The sequence below is a fragment of the Corvus cornix genome, chromosome 2 (assembly GCF_000738735.6).
Source record: "Corvus cornix cornix isolate S_Up_H32 chromosome 2, ASM73873v5, whole genome shotgun sequence".
Classification (NCBI taxonomy): domain Eukaryota; kingdom Metazoa; phylum Chordata; class Aves; order Passeriformes; family Corvidae; genus Corvus; species Corvus cornix.
Genome location: NC_046333.1, coordinates 1,335,510 through 1,355,281, shown reverse-complemented (window position 1 = coordinate 1,355,281; position 19,772 = coordinate 1,335,510). Strand labels below are relative to the sequence as shown.

General features: G+C 48.4%; 2 protein-coding genes across 2 annotated transcripts in view; one reads left to right on the top strand and one right to left on the bottom strand.

Moving 5' to 3' along the window:
- ALS2CL (ALS2 C-terminal like) overlaps window positions 1-12,107 on the bottom strand; it is a 51,292-nt gene extending 39,185 nt beyond the window's left edge. The window contains 6 exon segments of the mRNA XM_039549339.1: window positions 597-762; window positions 1,224-1,289; window positions 3,022-3,214; window positions 3,951-4,059; window positions 9,421-9,668; window positions 12,021-12,107. Of these exon segments, the coding sequence (XP_039405273.1) occupies window positions 597-762; window positions 1,224-1,289; window positions 3,022-3,214; window positions 3,951-4,059; window positions 9,421-9,558 (672 nt within the window). The 5' untranslated portion in view covers window positions 9,559-9,668; window positions 12,021-12,107.
- Window positions 12,108-12,349: 242 nt separating this feature from the next.
- The window catches only part of TMIE (transmembrane inner ear), a 32,307-nt gene continuing 24,884 nt past the window's right edge, over window positions 12,350-19,772 (top strand). Inside the window, exons 1-2 of the mRNA XM_039549337.1 lie at window positions 12,350-12,474; window positions 17,245-17,362. Of these exons, the coding sequence (XP_039405271.1) occupies window positions 12,376-12,474; window positions 17,245-17,362 (217 nt within the window). The 5' untranslated portion in view covers window positions 12,350-12,375. The remainder of the gene's footprint in view (window positions 12,475-17,244; window positions 17,363-19,772) is intronic.

Sequence of the window (19,772 nt, the reverse complement as noted above, 5' to 3'; positions counted from 1 at the left end):
CTGGATTTTCGGGAATATTCAGCAACGCGTCCATCCTGGAAAGATCCAGGCAGGATTTTCGGGAATATTTAGCAAGGAATCCATCCCAGGAAGGTCCAGGCGGGATTTTCGGGAATATTTGGCAATGCATCCATCCCGGGAAGGTCCAGGTGGGATTTTCGGGAATATTTAGCGACGCATCCTGGATCAAAGGAAGTCCAGGTTGGATTTTTGGGAATATTTAGCGACGCATCCTGGAAAAATCCAGGTGGGATTTTCGGGAATATTTAGCAAGGAATCCTGGACCAAAGGAAGTCCAGGTTGGATTTTTGGGAATATTTCTTCCCTGGCACTTTTGCTGGATTTTCGGGAATATTTAGTGACGCATCCTGGAAAAATCCAGGCGGGATTTTCGGGAATATTTTGCAAGGAATCCATCCCGGGAAGGTCCAGGCGGGATTTTTTGGGAATATTTAGCAAGGAATCCACCCTGGGAAGATCCAGGTTGGATTTTCGGGAATATTTAGCGACGCATCCTGGACCAAAGGAAGTCCAGGTGGGATTTTTGGGAATCTTTCTTCCCACAAAGCCCCTCGGCATTCCAAGGAGATTCCCACCTCTTGGAGCTGCTCCTGGAGCTGGGAGAGGAGCCGGAGGTAGCTCTGGATGTGATTCCGGAGGGGTTTGTGGAGCACGGAATGCAGGGCCAAGGCCAGGGAGCTCTCCGAGGTGAAATCCCTCAGGAATTGTTTCAGCACCGGCTTGTGGAGCTTCCAGGCCTCGCTGGAAAGTTGGGAATGACGAGAAAGGTTCGTGAGTTATCCCGGAAATTCCCGCTTTTCTGTTTCCCAAACTTTCTGTGCGGAGAAAGGCGTGAAAAATCCGGGAACGAAGCGGGTGGGAATCCAGGTTTGCATTTGTTCTTCCCAGAAAATTCCGGGACAAGCGGCAATTCCCTGCCAGATTCCCACAGAATCCTCTCTCAGATCCCACCCCTTCCCTAAATCCCTGAATTCCAAGGTTACCACTCCAGAAGGAGCTGGGCGTGCTTGGAAAGAGGAAATCCATCCCCGGAATTGTCCCCGGCGAGGGTGGACGGAGCTCGGAACAAGCCGGGACAGCTCCCAGGATGGAACGAGCTGAGTTTTCCAAAGCACTCCAGAATTCCGGGATTCTCTCGTGCTCAGAGCTGCCCGATATCCCAAGGATTCCCAAGATTCCCAAGGATTTTCCAAGCCGCTCACCTCCTGCTCTTGGCGGCCTGTTCGAATCCCTGCACGACGACAAAGTTGGCGAAGGTGACGAAATACCTGGAAAAAAATTCCAAGGATACGCGGGAGGGGCTCGAGAGGGATATTTGGGATGAGTTCGGGGATCCCAAGTTGTTGGGAAGTTCCCTAAATCCCAAAAAGGCCCCTCTGGAAAAAGGGTCTTGGAAGTCTTTCCCAATCTTAATTCCAGGATTTTTTGGGGAAGGCTTGGATAAGGCAAAAGTGCTGCTAACACCAGGATCCATCGGATTCTATGGAATGAAATTCCTGCCTGCAGCCTCGGAGCTGCTCCTTCATGGACTCCTCAGCACAGAATTCCCAGCGGGATTCGGAGAATTCGGGAATTCTGGGATGTAAATGATGGAGTTGTGCCACTCCGGCTCCGAGCTTGGATCATTTTTTCCGAGTAGAACTCGGAATTTTCTTTTTCCATTCAAGATTTTCATCCAAGATCTGCATTTTCCTGGATGAAGAATTCCCAAATGGATGATTTTATGGATCCTGGGATAGAGGAAAATTCCCGGTGCACAGAGCTGGAAATGAGCTGACCTTGGAAATCCCTTCCAATCCCAGCGATCCGGATTTTATTCCCTAATTCCCTAAAAATGTTTTTTTCCCCCCTTCTTTCTTTTGCATTCCGAAACTTCCCAAAACCAATGGAATTTTCCAATTGCAATTCCAACTTCTTTCCTGATATTCCCAAAGGAATTCTTCCAACCGCCAGCAGAAAATCCCTGGATAGTGCAGCTCCCTCCAGGGATCCTCAGCTGGGAAAGGAAAATTCCCTTCGAATCAATGGAATTTTTAAAATAAAGGGAAACCGTTCCAGGATTCTGGGATGGGATGAAACGGAATTTTTTCGGCAAATCCCACTTTTTCCCAGCAAATCCCAGGAAAAGCAGCTCGAATCCCCGGGATCAGATCCCAAAGGAAAACGCCCCCTGCTCCAAACCCTTCCCATCGAGGCAAAGCTCAGGCAGCAAATCCAAGGCAAAAAGGATTCCCTGTGGAAAAAATCCCTGGAAAACGAGGGTGGATGAGCAGGAATCCGGGAGCCGCTTCCCGATTCCCATTGCTGGGGCGCCAACATAGAAAATCCCAGCTGGAAAAGCTTCGGATGCTTTTATGGAGGAGGAAAAAGGGGGAATTGAACGTTGGGGGAATCGGTGGGGGAAGAAGTGGGAATTGCTGGGAAAATGTGGGAATTGCTGGGAAAATGTGGGAATTGCTGGGAAAATTTGCTGGGAGAAACTGGGATGTGGTGGGGAAATGTGGGATTTTCCAGGAAATTGTGGGATTTGCTGGGAAAATTGGGATTTGCTGGGAGAAACTGTGGGATTTTCCAGGAAAACGTGGGAATTGATAGGAGAATGTGAAATTTGCTGGGAAATTGTGGGATTTTCCAGGAAAATTGGGATTTTTTGGGAGAAACTGTGGGATTTTCCAGGAAAATGTGGGATTTTTTGGGAGAAACTGTGGGATTTTCCAGGAAAATGTGAAATTTGTTGGGAGAAAATGTGGGATCTGCTGGGAAAATGTGGGAATCTCAGCTATCCCAAAACCTTTGCTCCTGCTGGGATCTCACATCCCGATCCACCAGCACAAAATCACGGAACAACCCCAGCAAATCCCCTTTTCCAATGATATTTTCCATCCTTATCCCTCATCCCGGTTTTCCCTGATATTCCCACGTCCAGCTCAAGATTCCCTCTCCCCAATGGTCCCGGCCTGGATCAATGGAATCCCGCCAATGGAACATTCCGGCACTCACTGGATGCAGAGGCTCAGGAAAAGGTCGCCTTTCCAGATGATGTAAAAATCCTGGATGCAGCCGGATTCGGAGCTGCCGCATTTTCCCCTCAGGATCCGGGAATTCTCCTCCGTGAAATTCCAGAGGGCTTGGAAGCGCTCGTTGAGGAGCGCCAAGAGCCGGAAGTTCTCCTTTTCCTTCGGATCCTTGGGCTCTGCGAGGGGAAAATAGGGAAAAGTGCGGCGGGAAAGGCGCCATTCCCAAGAAATTTTGTGGGATGCGTTGTCTGGGTCTGCTGGCCGGCTGGATTTTAGAGTGAGGAAAATTGGGATTTTCCAGCCTGGAGAAAATTCCAGAGCTCTTTGCAGGGCCTGAAAGGGGCTCTGGGAGAGGTGGAGAGGGATTTGGGATAAGGGCTGGAGGGACAGGAGCCAGGGAATGGCTTCCCACTGGAAAATGGGAGATTGGGGTGGGATCTTGGGAATTGCTGGCTGGGAGGGTGGGGAGGGGCTGGGCTGGAATTCCCAAAGAAACTGTGGATTCCCCTGGGTCCCTGGCAGTGCCCAAGGCCAGGTTGGACACTGGGGCTTGGAGCAGCCCAGGATATGGAATTTCCCCCTGCCCATGGAATGGGCTGATCCCTAAATTCCCTCCCGATCCATTAATTGAGAAGGAAATTCCGCAGCACAAAACTTTTCCTCGTTTTCCCCGATTTCTCTCCCACCGGAAGCGGTTCCGTTTCTCCCGAGTGCTCCCGAAATCAGGGATCGATGCCCTGAACTCTCATCCCGAGCAGAACTGGACACTCCCACACGGATCCCATTCCATGGAAAGTTTTCCCTTTGCTCCAGAGCAGCAGAGGAGAAAGATTTCCAGAATCCAGGGAAAAGGGGATCCCTTCTCAGATTGGCTCCGGCTGGGAATTCCCGATGAAAATTCCCTGGATTTACCTGCCTGGAGCAGAGGTTTGAGGATGAGGCCGTCGATCCGAGCCAGGCAGGAGGAGAAGTTTTCCTCCTCTTGGAGCAGGGATCCCGTTATTCCAGCCTCGGACATCGCCTGGAAAACACGGAGGGAATCAAGGAAATCCCGGGAAAACACGGAGGGAATCAAGGAAATCCCAAATTTTCCCAATTTTTCCCCAATTTTTCCCCAAATTTTCCCAATTTTTCCCAATTTTCCCCAATTTTCCCATTTTTTCCCAAATTCTCCCAAAATTTTCCCCAATTTTTGCCAATTTTTCCCAATTTTCCCCAAATTTTCCCCAATTTTCCCCAAATTCCATTTTCCCCAAATTCCCCAATTTTCCCCCAGTTTTCCCCAAATTTTCCCAAATTTTTCCCAATTTTTCCCTAATTTTCCCAATTTTCCCCAATTTTTCCCCAAATTTTCCCTAATTTTCCCAATTTTCCCCCAAATTTACCCAAATTTTCCCAATTTTCCCCAATTTGTCCCCAAATTTTCCCAAATTTTCCCCAAATTTTTCCCCAAATTTTCCCAATTTTTCCCAATTTTCCCAAACTTCCCATTTTTTCCCAAATTCTCCCAAAATTTTCCCCAAATTTTTCCCAATTTTCCCCCAGTTTTCCCAAATTTTCCCAAATTCCCCAATTTTCCCCCAGTTTTCCCAAATTTTCCCAATTTTTCCCAAATTTTCCCTAATTTTCCCAATTTTTCCCGAATTTTCCCCAATTTTTTCCATTTTCCCAAATTTTCCCAAATTTCCCCAATTTTTCCCAATGGTCCGAGGAGAGCCAAAATCAGGGAATATTCCCCTGGAATTCCTGGATCAGGAAACAAGGAAAGCACGGAGCGGCCTGGAGCTGGATCCCTTTCATTCCCTAATTTCCCTGATTTGCAGGAGCTTTTCCCTGTTTCCAGGAAAAGCTGGAAAAGCTCCCGAATCCCCAACTCCACCCCGATTGCTCCTAACGGATCCTTAATCCCATTCACCCTCCTGGTGCCGAGATTCCCGGCAGGAATTCCCAGGCAGGAATCTCATCCTCATTTCTGCTTAAGGAAATCCCTCGAGGATCCCGGGAATGGCTCGGGAAAAGCTCATCCCGGAAAAGCTCATCCCAGAAAAGCTCATCCCGGAAAAGCTCATCGGGAAAAGCTCATCCCAGAAAAGCTCATCCCGGAAAAGCTCATCGGGAAAAGCTCGTCCCAGAAAAGCTCGTCCCAGAAAAGCTCGTCCGGAAAAGCTCATCCGGGAAAAGCGGCCCTTGGCTCAAAAAGGACTTGGAATTCCCAAAAAAATCCTCGCAAGGAGCAGAATTCCCGGAGGAAATTCCCGCTCCGGGCGTTCTCCCGAAATTCCGGTTTGGGAAGGCCCAGGTGCTTTGCACGAGGCCGTTCCCAATCCCAAAGGAATGGAACCATTCCCAGCCTGTGGCTCAGCTGGGCTGGGATCAGAGTTAGAACTGGTTTTAGCACACAGCTAAAACCCGGCCACCTGCCGAGGTTTATTCCGCTCCCATTCCCGAAAAAACCCCAACCCTGGAATCGGGAATCTCCAGGTGCCCAAGGTTAATCCCTGTTCCTCCGCCTGATCCCGGAGTTTATCTGGGAATGGCTGGGTTTAAACTTGGCTTTCGTTTAGGCTCGGCCTAAAAGGCAGCAAAGGCCGACTTTTCAAGGCTCATCCGGCCGGGATTCCTTGGGGAGCTCCAGAAATTCCCCTTTTCCGGCTCTTTGGGAAGCGCTGCTGGGAATTCCAGGCAGCCCCGGCTTTAGGCCAGGCCTAAATCAAACCCCAAGTGTAAACCCAGCCCCGGAATCAAACCCAAGTTTAAACCGAAGCTTAAACCCAGCCCCAGATTCAACCAAAAAGTTTAAACCCAGCCTCAAAATTAAACCGGAGTTTAAACCCAGCCCCGAATCAAACCGAAGTTTAAACCCAAGTTTGAACCCAGCCCCAAATTCAACCCAAGCTTAAAACAAGGTGTAAACCCAGCCCCAAAACAAACCAGTTTAAACCGAAGTTCAAACCCAGCCCCAAAACTCAACCGGAGTTTAAACCCAGCCCCAAAATAAACCCAAGCTTAAACCGCAGTTTAAACCCAGCCCTTCCTGGGAGCTCGAGCTGCTTCTGGTTTCTGTAAAAGCCCCAAAGCCGCGCTTTTCCCCCCAAAGCCGCGCTTTTCCCCCCAAAGCCGCGCCTTTCCCAGCCTTTCCGTGGAATTCCTGAGCCACCTTGGAGCTTTCTCCTCACGGATCGCTCCCCCCTCGCTCCCGGGACTGAAACCGGATAAGCCGAGCTTATCAGGCCGGCTTTAATGAGCGCGGTATCGATTTCTCGCCTGAGCCAGCTTTTCCAGTTTATTCCATCGGCCCTGGAATTCCAGGCGAGGCTGGGAAATCCCTCCCGGCAGCCGGAGGCTCGGGAATATTCCCGCCTGGAAAAGGCGCGGCGGCAGCAAGGAGAGGCTTTAATCCAGCCTAAACTCCGCCGGCAGCTCCGCTCCTAAAAGGAATCGCCTTCCCTCGGGAAAAGCCGGGATTTGGGGGGGGGATAAACCACGGGAAAAGCCGGGTTGGGCTCCAGGAAAATCCGCCTGATCCCGTTTCTAGCAGGGGGAAACCATTCCCAAATTTCCTCGGAGCGGCTTAACTTTAGGCTGATCCCAGCCCTAAACCGAGCAGTTTTAGGAGCGACCTACCCGCCACGAGGCGAAATCGCGGCTGGAAAAGGCTCGGCAGCCGCAGAAAATCCGGGAATTCTCGCTCTTCCCAAGGCTGGAGCTTCTCCCTCCCATCCCATCCCACACCTGGAGGCAAAACCCCAAATCCCCGCCGCCCACGGGAGCCGGGATGACCAAATCCCATCGGCGCTGATCCCAAAGTTCCTGCTCCTCCTCTTCCCCTTTTTTTTTTTTTGTTTCTTAAGGGCTAAAAATAATCCCGGCTTTCGTCAGCTCGGATTTTAGGGAAGCGAAAGGGAAAAGGTCAGGATGGGCTTTTGGGGCCGTTGCGCAGCTCCCGGCCCTTCCCAGCCCCGCGCTGTTCCAAAGAAACTTTGGGATTTTTTTTTTTTCCTGCTGCTGCTGCCAAGCTCCACATTCCCCCCCCCCCCCCCCTCTCCCACCCAGAGTTGGGAAGATTCCAGGAAATCCTGGGAAAAGGGAAATTCCTGCGGCTCCGAGGCAGCGGGGGACACGTGACGGCCGAGAATGGCTCAGGAACGGCTTCCCTTCCTCCTAAAAACCCTAAACGACCCCAAATTCCCAAATCCATCGCTCAGGGGATCCCAAAGTCCTGTACTGCAGCTCAGCCACCAGGGAAAAATCCTAAACCAATCCCAAAATTCCCAAATCCATCGCTCAGGGGGTCCCAAAGTCCTGTACTGCAGCTCAGCCACCAGGGAAAAACCCTAAACCAACCCCAAAATTCCCAAATCCATCGCTCAGGGGGTCCCAGACACCTCAGCCCCAGGAATTCTTTCCTTTCCTCCTAAAAATCCCAAAACCAACCCCAAAATTCCCAAATCCATCCCTCAGGGGGTTCCCAAAGTCCTGTACTGCAGCTCAGCCACCAGGGAAAAATCCTAAACCAATCCTAAAATTCCCAAATCCCAAAGTCAGGGGGTCCCGGACACCTCAGCCCCAGGAATTCTTTCCTTTCCTCCTAAAAATCCTAAATCCAACCCCAAAATTCCCAAATCCATCGCTCAGGGGGTCCCAGACACCTCAGCCCCAGGAATGAATTCCCTTCCTCCCAAAAATCCCAAAACCAATCCCAAAATTCCCAAATCCATCGCTCAGGAGCTCCCGGAGTTCTCTGCTGCAGCTCAGCCACCTTTAACTCTTTCCCCTCCTCCTAAAAATCCTAAACCAATCCTAAAATTCCCAAATCCCAAAGTCAGGGGGTCCCGGACACCTCAGCCCCAGGAATTCTTTCCTTTCCTCCTAAAAATCCTAAATCCAATCCCAAATTCCCAAATCCCTGTGCCAGGAATCCCTTCCCAAAATCCCGATTTTCCATCTCCCCAGCCCCCAGGTCCCGTTCTCCTTTGGAGAATTCCCACAAATCCAGGATTTTCCCGGATTTCCCTCAGGATGGCCTCACATTCCCATTCCCTCTTTTCCATCCTCAACTTCAGCTTCCGGCCTTGGATTTTTCCGACCTCGGAATTCCAGGAGGGCTGGAATTGGATGAGCTTTGAGGTCCCTTCCAGAATTCCATGATTTATTCCAAAAAACCTGGGAATTTGGAATGCTGAGGAGGGAAAATGGGACCGTTTTGGATCTCGGAGGCGAATTTTGGGGATAAAATCCAAGGAAAAGCGACCTGAGATGCTTCCAATTACCAAAAACCGGGAGAAAAAAATCTGGGATATCTCGACGGACGCAGGTTTTTTGGGAAAACACCTCTGGAATTTTAAATTTTAAATTTTAAATTTCATTTGCTCTTTTTTATCCTTTTTGGAATTTTATTTCCAAAATCTCCCGGAATTTCATCGGGATGAGCTGCTCCCGGTTTTTAGGGAACAACGGCGTCGCTTTTCCTTGGAATTCTTGATCAGCTCCAGGTCTTTCCCATTATCCCTGGAATTGTCCCTGGATTTGGGCAGCCTGAAATGTGGGATCGCTTCCAGCCGGGATCTTTGGGAATGCCGCGGGAATTCCTCGCTCCAAGGTTTTCACGGAAGCGGGAATTCTCCATCGTTATCCACATTCCAGCGGGACCTGTGGGAATTTGGGGAATTTTTTTTATCCCAGGGAATCCCAGTGTTAGATCCCATTCCCGACATTCCATTGGGACCAGCTGGGATTTAGGGAATATTTTATCCCAGGGAATCCCACAGTTCTGTCCCATTCCCAATGTTCCATCGGGACCAGCAAGAATTTTCAGGAATATTTTATCCCTGGGAATCCCAGTGTTAGATCCCATTCCCGACATTCCCATCAGGACCAACTGGGATTTAGGGAATATTTTATCCCTGGAATCCCACAGTTCCATCCCATTCCCGACATTCCATTGGGACCAGAAGGAATTTAGGGAATATTTTATCCCAGGGAATCCCACAGTTCCATCCCATTCCCAACATTCCCATCGGGACCAGCTGGGATTTAGGGAATATTTTATCCCAGGGAATGCCACCGTTCCGTCCCATTCCCATTCCCGACGGAATCCCACCGGGATCAGCCGGGATCCAGGGAATACCTGCAGGGAATGCGGCGCATTCCAGCGGCGTGCAGGCAGGAAAAGCAGGAATTGCCGGAATTCCCAGCTCCCCAAACTTCCCTTCCCAACCCTCCAAAACATCGGGACACAGATTTTTCCCCCCAAATCCCAAAAATTCCCGAGCTGGAACTCCCTGATGTCCGAACCCAATCCCACAGGAGCACGATATCCCCCGGGATCCATTCCAGAGCAATTCCATGGAATCTCCGAGCAGCCCAAAAAATTCCATCTTACCTTGGGATCAGCCGGGAATCCATGGGAATGATCCCGGCAGGAAAATTCCCGGCTCCAACTCCTTTCCTGCTTTTTTTGGACTCTTTTTCCAAAGGGAGAGGAGCTGAAATCCCGGGAAGTCTCGCTCCTGGTCGCCATGGCAACCCCTGGCACGCCGCCATCCCTGGAAAATTCCAGCGCCTGGAATCCACCCCGGGATTTAAAGGGAAAATCCGGAGAGGATTTAAAGGGGAAGCGGCGGCTGCTCCCTGCAGGGAAAAAAAAAACCGAGAAACTGGGGGAAAAATTGGGAAGAAATTGGGGAAAATTGGGAAAAAATTGGGGAAAAATTGGGGAAAAAATGGGGGGAAATTTGGGAGAAAATTTGGGGAAAATTGGGGAAAAAATGGGGAAAAATTGGGGAAAAATTGGGAAAAATTGGGGAAAATTGGAAAAAAAATTGAGGGAAAATTGGGGAAAAATGGGGAAAATTGGGGAAAATTGGGAAAAAAATTGGGAAAAAAATTGGGAAAAGAAGGCAGTTTCCCGGTTTTCTGCAAACGGCACTTCCAGAGCCAAAAATAAAATAAAATAGAAATTCAAGAGCAATAAAATCCAATCCAAATCCAGCGGTGCCGGAGAAAGGAGCAAAGGCCGGGGGGAATCCCACAATCCCGATCCCACAATAATTCCGATCCCACAATAATTCCAATCCCACAATCCCAATCCCACAATTCCAGTCCCACAATCCCAATCCCACAATCCCAATCCCACAATCCCGATCCCTCAATCCCAATCCCTCAATCCCAATCCCACAATCCCGATCCCAATCCCGATCCCTCAATCCCGATCCCACAATTCTGATCCCACAATTCTGATCCCACCATCCCAATCCCACAATCCCGATCCCACAATCCCAATCCCACAATTCCGATCCCACAATAATTCCGATCCCACCATCCCAATCCCACATTCCCAATCCCACAGTAATCCCAATCCCACAGTAATCCCAATCCCCCAATAATCCCGATCCCAATCCCACAATCCCAATCCCGCAATATCCCGATCCCAGCAGCAGCTCCTGCTCCCCCCGATCCCGCAGAAGAGGAGGGGGCCGGGATGAGGCCGCAGAGTGCTGGCAGCTCTGGGATCCGCCCCAATCCCGCTTTTCTCCCTGGGAATTCCCACTGCGGCCGTCCCTGAAAGGGGGAACGCGCGGGGAGCTCGGGAAAAGGGGAAAGAGAAGGATCCGCTGGGAATGCGCTGCAATTCCCAAGCTTTGGGCGGCTTTTCCCCAGGAATTTCGGATCCCTTTGGAGCACAGGGAGAGGAGGGAATTCCCAGGAATTCCCTGGCAGCTCCAGGAATGTCCCGGCTGGAACGCTCCGGGAATTCCCAAGGCAAATCCAATTCCCAAACTTTCTGAGGATAAAAGGATGGCAGCTGGAATTCCCAGCTCCAGGACGAGGCCCTGGGAATGACCTGGAATTCACATCCCAGAATTCCCGGAGTTGATACTCCCAGCACCTGGGATGCATTCCCACAAAATCCTCTGGAACAAATCCCGGCGTTTCCACAGCCTTTTCCCGAAGGAAAGAATTCCAGAAGAATTGGCAGCCCGGTTTCTCGTGGATTTGGGAATCAAAGCTTCCCAGGAATTGGCCAGGCCCGGCATTCCCGGATTCTCCGGGATCCAGGATTTATCCCCGTTTGCTCGTCCTTCCTTCCACCGGGAATTCTTTAACAACACCCGGGAATTCCTCGGTATCTCCCGGAGTTTTATCCCGATTTTTTGGAACCCAGCAAATTTTGGAAAAGGGAAATGAGGGAATGGGAGAAGGCCAAGGAAAGTCTTGGATCCAAAAGCCTCATTCCCAAAGAAATTCAGCTGGAAAAGCAGCTCAGGGAACCATTCCTTGGGATCCTCTTGGATTTCCATAGGAAATTTGGGAAGCAGGAATTCTCTGTCTCGCTGCTGCCACCGTCTGTCTCTTCCCACGGAATTCCCTTCTGGAATTCCCGAGGATTTTCCCAGCTCCATGTAAATCCTCCAAATCCGCCCTGGGATCATTGCAAACTCCTGGAATATTCCCATAATTCAGCCTTGGAGCTGCTGGAATATTCCTTTCCTATGGGAAGGTTTTTCTGCTGGAATTCTGTTTCATCCCCTAAAAGCGCTGGAATGACCGGATCCTCCTGGATCCTCCTGGATCCTCCTGGATCCCTGCGCTTGTTTTCCTGCCTGAAATCCCAGGATTTTTCCCAGGGCAGAATCCCAAAATCCAGAAATCCACTTGAAACGGAAGGCGGGGAAGGTTTCGTGGATTTCGGGAAGGAATTCCAGGCCGGGAGGGTGGGGAGGGGCTGGGCTGGAATTCCCAGAGCAGCTGGAGCTGCCCCTGGATCCCTGGAATATCCAAGGAATAGCGGGAAGCGTCCCTGCCCATGGAATGGGACGAGCTTTAAGGCCAAACAATTTGGGAATTCCACGATCCCATGAAATCCAGGTGCCATCCCAAACCTCAGGAAAGCAGCCCAAAAAATCCACGCCGGCTTAAAAAACCGCTTGGAAAAGCCCAGAATTCCAACCCTCCGCCACTCCCGAGGAATCCCAAACTCACCTCGAATCCTGGTTGGTTTTTTTTTTTTCTGTTTTCACGGAAAAAAAGGCGAATCCCCTCCCCAATCCAACAGCTGGGATCACTCAGGAAGCAGCTGGCACCAACAAAAAACCTGGAAAAGCCACGCAGGGATTACAAAGGGAATTCCTTTCCCTCTGGATGAGCAGGAAGCGCTCCCGCTGCTCCCGATCCCCCTTGCCCGGGGCTCTGTCATTGACACCGCCTCATTAATTAATTAATTAACGGCTTCCAGCGGCTGCTCCCGCGCTGCGAGCAGCGACTCTTCGGCCGCGATCCATAAAAATCCCGGATCCGAAGGAGCTGGCACAAACAAACCCTGGAGGAGGAGGAGAAGATGGCGTGGGATGCAGCCTGGAATTCTGCTCGCTCCCCGGTGGGATTTTCCTGCCTCATCCTGGCCCGCTCCAGACTTTCCCTGGCGCAGCTGATCGAGGTAAGGAAAATCCCTCGGGAAAAGTGGGAGTTCGGGAATGGCGCTTCTCCCTGCGGGATAAACGGCCGGGAATTTAAGGTGGATCCCAGGAGTTCCCGGGGTTTGGGGTTTTTTTTGGGGAGGTTTTGGTGCTTTCCCAAGGGTCTCCATTGGGAATTTGGGAGTTTTCCAAGGGTTGGAATCGCGGCTTTTCCCAGCACTTGCAACAAGCTGAGGATCACGGGGGGGGGGGGGAAAAAGGGCCTGGAATGATCCCAAAAATCCTGTTCCCGATGTATATTGCCAAGGGAAACCTTTGGGATGTGTTTTCCTTCTCCTGCCTTCCCTCATTCCCTGGAATCCTGTAAAAACCTGGAATTCGGAGGGAATTCCTCCCCTCTCCGCAATCATCCCTAAGGATGACTCTGCATTCCCACTCCAGCTCCCTATGGAAAAACTGGGAATGACCCGGGATGGAAGAGCAGCTCCTGACCCCCCCACCCCTGATATCGATTCCAGAGGGGAAAATCCTGCCTGGAAAAATCCCAGCTCCCAAAAACTTTCACTTTTCCCCCTCTGGATCCCATTCCCTGTTGGAGTCGCTGCTCCAGGCTGGAATTTCTGGAGCAGAACTTTGCTGGGATTTCTGGGATTGGGATAAAGCCAGGAATTTTCCCAGGATTTCCAGCCTCTCATCCCTCCCTTTCCCTGATTTCCAGGCCCTGTGGAATTCAGCAGCTCATCCCCAAAAAGCGGGAATTCCCAGCTCACATCCATCCCCACTTCCAGCTCATTCCCAACCCTCTGCTTATCCCATTCCCATAATCCCTGATTTTCCATCCCATCCTACCTGAGCATTCCATAAATCCCCAGGAATCCTTTCCCAGCTCCCCCAGGGATAATTCCAGGTTTTCCGAGCTCTCCGACCTCTCCCAAGGGGAGAAGTGAGGCAGAACCTCCCCTGACAGCGCCGAATTCCCGAATTATCCATCCCTGAATCCCAGGATGAGCAGGCACAGTCCAGGCAGCTGGAAAATTTTCCATCCGTTTTATTCCGGAGAATTCCCAGGAATCGTCCTGGGAACATCAAAGCCACAAAAACCGGGATAAAGCGGGGAGAATTTCGGGATCTGCTTTGTTTATCCCAGGGTTTTTCCTGGAAAAGCAGAGGCTCAGCGAGGAGGGTTTTTTTTTTTTTTCCTGGAAATAATTGGATAATGGAGTTATCCTGAATAATTCGATTCCGGCTCAGCCAGGCTGGAGCAAAGGGAGGAGGGGAAAAAAAGCCGGAGAGGGAAATAATTCCGGCAGCGAAAAAATTCCCAAAAAAACCCCCCAAAAATAAGGAAAAATAAAGGAATGAAAGGAAGGAAATATCTGGGAGAAAAGAGGGAAAATCCCTTTAAATCTTGGATTTGGTTGAGGAAAAGCTTGGCTCGCTCCCAGGCCTCTGGAAAAATTCCCGGAGCTGGAAGTGATCCCAAAATTTGGGAAGAGCATCAGAGAATTCCGGGATGGGTTGGTCTGGGAGGGAATTTCGGGATCATGGGATGAGCTGCCACTGGCCCAGGTGGATCCAAGCTGGCCTTGGATAATTCCGGGCATGGAGCAGCCACAGCTTCTCCAGGAATTCCATCCCGGGGCCTCAGGAAATCTGGGAATTTTTCGAAGAATCCCTTTCCCTGTGTTTATACGGCTTTAGATGGGGGGAAATCCCGGGATTTTGTCTCCATCCCTCTCCCAATCCTGCCTCCTCACCCAGCCCATTCCATGGATTTTCCCAGAGAAACGGCTTTTCCCGTTTCCCCTAATCTTTGGGATCCAGCTGATCCCCAAATTCCCGGACCTTCCCCAAAAATTCCGCTTCTAAAACGTCCTTTACGGCCCCCAAATCCGTAATTCCCGGATTTATCCTTCTCCTTGGCACCTCTGGAATTCAATCCCGGCATCCCCATGGAAAACCAACCTCAGGAATCCACTAAAACTCGGGAATTCCCTTTTTTCCCTGGGATTCCAACCTCACGTGAGGATTTGGGGGATTATTGAGGAGGAAATCCCTTTTTTTCCCTTGGAGATGCCAATTTTTCCCAAAATCCCCTTTTCCTGCTGTTTTCCCTCATTTTTTCCCCAAAATCACCTTTTCCGTCTGTTTTCCCACCCTTTTTTCCCAAAATCCCCTTTTCCTGCTGTTTTTCTCTCCCTTTTTTCCCAAAAATTCCTTTTCCCGTGTTTTTCCCTCCCCTTTTCCCAAAATCCCCTTTTCCGGCTTTTTTTTTCCTTCCCCTTTTTCCCCAAATCCTCTTTTCCCGCTGCTTTCCTCCCTTTTTTCCCCAAAATCCGCTTTTCCTGCAGTGTTCCCTCCCTTTTTTCCCAAAATCCCCTTTCCCCGCGTTTTGCTTCCCCTTTTTCCCAAAATCACCTTTTCCCGCTGCTTTCCTCCCTTTTTTCCCAAAATCCCCTTTTCCTGCTGTTTTTCCCCAAAAATCACCTTTTCCTGCTATTTTTCCCTCCCTTTTTCCCAAAATCCCCTTTTCCTGCTGTTTTTCCTTCCCCTTTTCCCCAAAATCCCCTTTCCCCACTGTTTTTCCCTCCCTTTTTTCCCAAAATCTCCTTTTCCTGCTGTTTTTCCCCAAATCACCGTTTCCCGCTGGTTTTCCCTCCTTTTTTTCCCAAAATCCCCTTTTCCCGCGTTTTTGCTTCCCCTTTTTCCCAAAATCACCTTTTCCCGCTGCTTTCTCCCTTTTTTCCCCAAAATCCCCTTTTCCCGCTGTTTTCCCTCCTTTTTTCCCAAAATCTCCTTTCCCTGCTGTTTTTCCTTCCCCTTTTTTCCCAAAATCCCCTTTCCCTGCTGTTTTTCCTTCCCCTTCTCCCCAAAATCCCTTTTTCCCGCTGTTTTTCCCTCCCTTTTTCCCAAAATCCCCTTTCCCTGCTGTTTTTCCCTCCTTTTTTCCCAAAATCCCCTTTTCCTGCTGTTTTTCCCCCAAAATCCCCTTTTCCCGCTGTTTTTCCCTGCCTTTTTTCCCAAAATCTCCTTTTCCTGCTGTTTTTCCCCAAATCACCGTTTCCCGCTGGTTTTCCCTCCTTTTTTTCCCAAAATCCCCTTTTCCCGCGTTTTTGCTTCCCCTTTTTCCCAAAATCACCTTTTCCCGCTGCTTTCCTCCCTTTTTTCCCCAAAATCCCCTTTTCCCGCTGTTTTTCCCTCCTTTTTTCCCAAAATCTCCTTTCCCTGCTGTTTTTCCTTCCCCTTTTTCCCAAAATCCCCTTTTCCTGCTGTTTTTCCTTCCCCTTCTCCCCAAAATCCCTTTTTCCCACTGTTTTTCCTTCCCTTTTTCCCAAAATCCCATTTTCCCGCTGTTTTTCCCTCCCTTTTTCCCAAAATCCCCTTTCCCTGCTGTTTTTCCCTCCTTTTTTCCCAAAATCCCCCTTTTCCTGCTGTTTTCCCCCAAAATCCCCTTTTCCCGCTGTTTTTCCCTGCCTTTTTTCCCAAAATCTCCTTTTCCTGCTGTTTTTCCCCAAATCACCGTTTCCCGCTGGTTTTCCCTCCTTTTTTTCCCAAAATCCCCTTTTCCCGCGTTTTTGCTTCCCCTTTTTCCCAAAATCACCTTTTCCCGCTGCTTTCCTCCCTTTTTTCCCCAAAATCCCCTTTTCCCGCTGTTTTCCCCTCCTTTTTTCCCAAAATCTCCTTTTCCTGCTGTTTTTCCCTCCCTTTTTTCCCAAAAACTCATTTTCCCACGTTTTTCCTTCCCCTTTTTCCCAAAATCCCCTTTTCCTGCTGTTTTTCCCCCAAAATCCCCTTTCCCCGCTGTTTTTCCCTCCCTTTTTCCCAAAATCCCATTTTCCTGCTGATTTTCCTCCTTTTTTCCCAAAATCCCCTTTTCCTGCTGTTTTTCCTGCTGTTTTTCCCTCGTTTTTCCCAAAATCTCCTTTTCCTGCTGTTTTTTCTTCCCCTTTTTCCCAAAATCCCCTTTTCCTGCTCTTTTTCCCCAAAAATCACCTTTTCCTGCTCTTTTTCCCTCCCTTTTTCCCCAAAAACTCCTTTCCTGCTGTTTTTCCTTCCCCTTTTTCCCAAAATCCCCTTTTCCTGCTGTTTTTCCCCCAAAATCCCCTTTTCCCGCTGTTTTTCCCTCCCTTTTTCCCAAAATCCCCTTTTCCCGCTGCTTTCCTCCCTTTTTTCCCCAAAATCACCTCTTCCCGCTGTTTTTCCCTCCCTTTTTCCCAAAATCCCCTTTTCCCGCTGCTTTCCTTTTTTCCCAAAATCCCCTTTTCCCGCTGTTTTCCCCTCCTTTTTCCCAAAATCTCCTTTTCCCGCTGTTTTCCCCTCCTTTTTCCCAAATCTCCTTTTCCTGCTGTTTTTCCCTCCTTTTTCCCAAAAACTCATTTCCCACGTTTTTCCTTCCCTTTTTCCCAAAATCCCCTTTTCCTGCTGTTTTTCCCTCCCTTTTTCCCAAAATCCCATTTTCCTGCTGATTTTCCTCCTTTTTTCCCAAAATCTCCTTTTCCTGCTGTTTTTTCTTCCCCTTTTTCCCAAAATCCCCTTTTCCTGCTGTTTTTCCCCAAAAATCACCTTTTCCTGCTATTTTTCCCTCCCTTTTTCCCCAAAAACTCCTTTCCCTGCTGTTTTTCCTTCCCCTTTTTCCCAAAATCCCCTTTTCCCGCTGTTTTTCCCTCCTTTTTTCCCAAAATCTCCTTTTCCTGCTGTTTTTCCTTCCCCTTTTTCCCAAAATCCCCTTTTCCTGCTGTTTTTCCCCCAAAATCACCTCTTCCCGCTGTTTTTCCCTCCCTTTTTCCCAGGCCACCACGGCGCCTCCCAAGAAAAAGCCGGATCCGGTGACGTCGGAGACCGTGGTCATCTGGGGGCTCCGCCTCTGGCAGGTGGTCGGGATCTTCGCCCTCTTCGTCCTGTCCATCAGTGAGTCCCAGAATTCCCGTTCCTCCCCTGGAATTTGCCCCTGGAAAAGTCCCCAGGGCGCTTTTTGGGATCCCGGGAATGAGGGATCCTTGAGGGAAGCACCATGGATTCATCTTGGGATCAGCTGGGGCCATCCCAGAGGAGACATTCCCGCCCCGATCCGTGTGGGAGCCTGGCAGGGAATCCTGGAATGCTTCGGGTGGGAATGGGCATCCAAGACCGTTTCATTCCCATGGGAAGCGCCGTCTTCCAGAAGAAGGAATTTTTGGGGGATTCTACCACTGGAATGTTTGGGATTCCAAGGTTTTCCACGTGGTTTTAGCAGGGATTTTCAATCCCAGGGTTTTTTTGGGATGGGATCGGGATCTCTCCGGATACGGCCGTTCCCAACTGGAATATTTGGGATTCCAAGGTTTTCCACGTGGTTTTAGCAGGGATTTTCAATCCCGGGGGTTTTTTGGGCTGGGATCGGGATCTCTCCAGATACAGCCGTTCCCAACTGGAATTCCATCCGGCTTCATCCCTGTGCAATTCCCTCCCTGGGAAGAGCTCTCCACATTCCCTGTGCCCTGAAATTCCCAAATTTCCCTCAGGACACCCCTTGGAATGGGTTGGAATGGGCATCCGAGACCAGGATATCTGGAAGGAATCCAGGATGCTCCGGGATCACTCCCAAGGAAGGAATTCCCTTGGAAAGGGATTTCAGGTGGAATCTCCAGTCTGGAGCCCAGGAATTACCACACACAGCTGGGAATTCCATCCCGCGGGAATTCCTGGGCGCCAAACTGGGGATTCCCACCTGGAATCCCTTTCCAAGGAAATTCTTTCCTGGGAGTGATCCCAGAACATCCTGGATTCCTTCCAAATATCCTGGAATTAGAGGAGAATTCCTGAGGGAAGATCCCAGCTGAGTGTGGTAATTCCTGGGCTCCAGACTGGAGATTCCCACCTGGGAATTCCTTCCTTGGGAGTGATCCCGGAGCGTCCTGGATTCCTTCCAGATATCCTGGAATTAGGGAATTCCCGTGGGATGGAATTCCCGGCTGCGTGTGGTCAAGTCCCAGCTCCAAACTGGAGATTCCCACCTGGAATCCCTTTCCAAGGGAATTCCTTTCCTGGGAGTGATCCCAGATCATCCTGGATTCCTTCCAGATATCCTGGAATGAGGGAATTCCCGTGGGATGGAATTCCCGGCTGTGTGTGGTAATTCCTGAGGGAAGTCCCAGCTCCGAACTGGAAATTCCCAGCGGGAATCCCTTTCCAAGGGAATTCCTTTCCTGGGGGTGATCCCAGATCATCCTGGATTCCTTCCAGATATCCTGGAATTAGAGGAGAATTCCTGAGGGAAGTCCCAGCTCCGAACTGGAAATTCCCAGCGGGAATCCGGAGTGGGAACGGCACAAACTCCGCCCCTGTGGCTGCTCCTGCTGGAGATGGGATTTGGGAGGAATAAAATCCATAGGAAAGGAGGGAATTCAGAACTGGAATGGGATCGACAAGGAGGAAATTTAAAAAGACAGAAAGAAAGGTAAAAATAGGAAATTAAAAATGTAAAAATGTAAAAGTGTAAAAATATAGAAATAAAAATGTAAAAATAATTCGAAAATATAAAAATATAAAAATAATTCAAAAATATAAAAATATAAAAATGTATAAAAATATAAAAATAAAAAATAAAAATATGAAAATATAAATATTAAAATATAAAAATATAAAAATATGAAAACATAAAAATATAAGAACATAAATATAAAAAATATATAAATATATATATAAAACATAAAAACATAAAGTTATTAAATTATTAAATTATTACATTATTAAAATATTAACATGTTAAATTATTAAAATATTAAAATGTTAAAATATTAAAATATTAAAATATTAGAATATTAAAATATTAAAACATAAAAATGGGATTAAATATAAAAATAGGAAATTAGAAAATAGAAATCAATATGAAATTAGGAAATGAGAAAATAGGAATAAATATAAAAATAGAAAAATGCAAAGGAAAATATTTTAAAAAATCAAAATAAAAATACAAAAATATAACATTAAAAATTAAAATTAAAATATAAAAAGTATAAAATTAAAGCTATGAAAGCATAAAAATTAAAAATATAAAAATATAAAATTTTAAAAATAGAATGGAATATAAAAATATAAAATTAAAAAATAAAATTGAATATGAGAGTAGGAAATCTAAAAATGAAAATAAATAGAAAAATGGAAAAATAGAAAATTAAAAGAGAGAATTAAAGGTAGAAATATAAAATCAACAATAGAATTGGATATGAAAGTAGGAAATTTAAAAATTGAAATTAATATGAAAACAGAAAATTAAAAATCGAATTAAATATAAAACAGGAAATTAAAGGGTCGAGGTAAATATAAAAAAATTGGAATT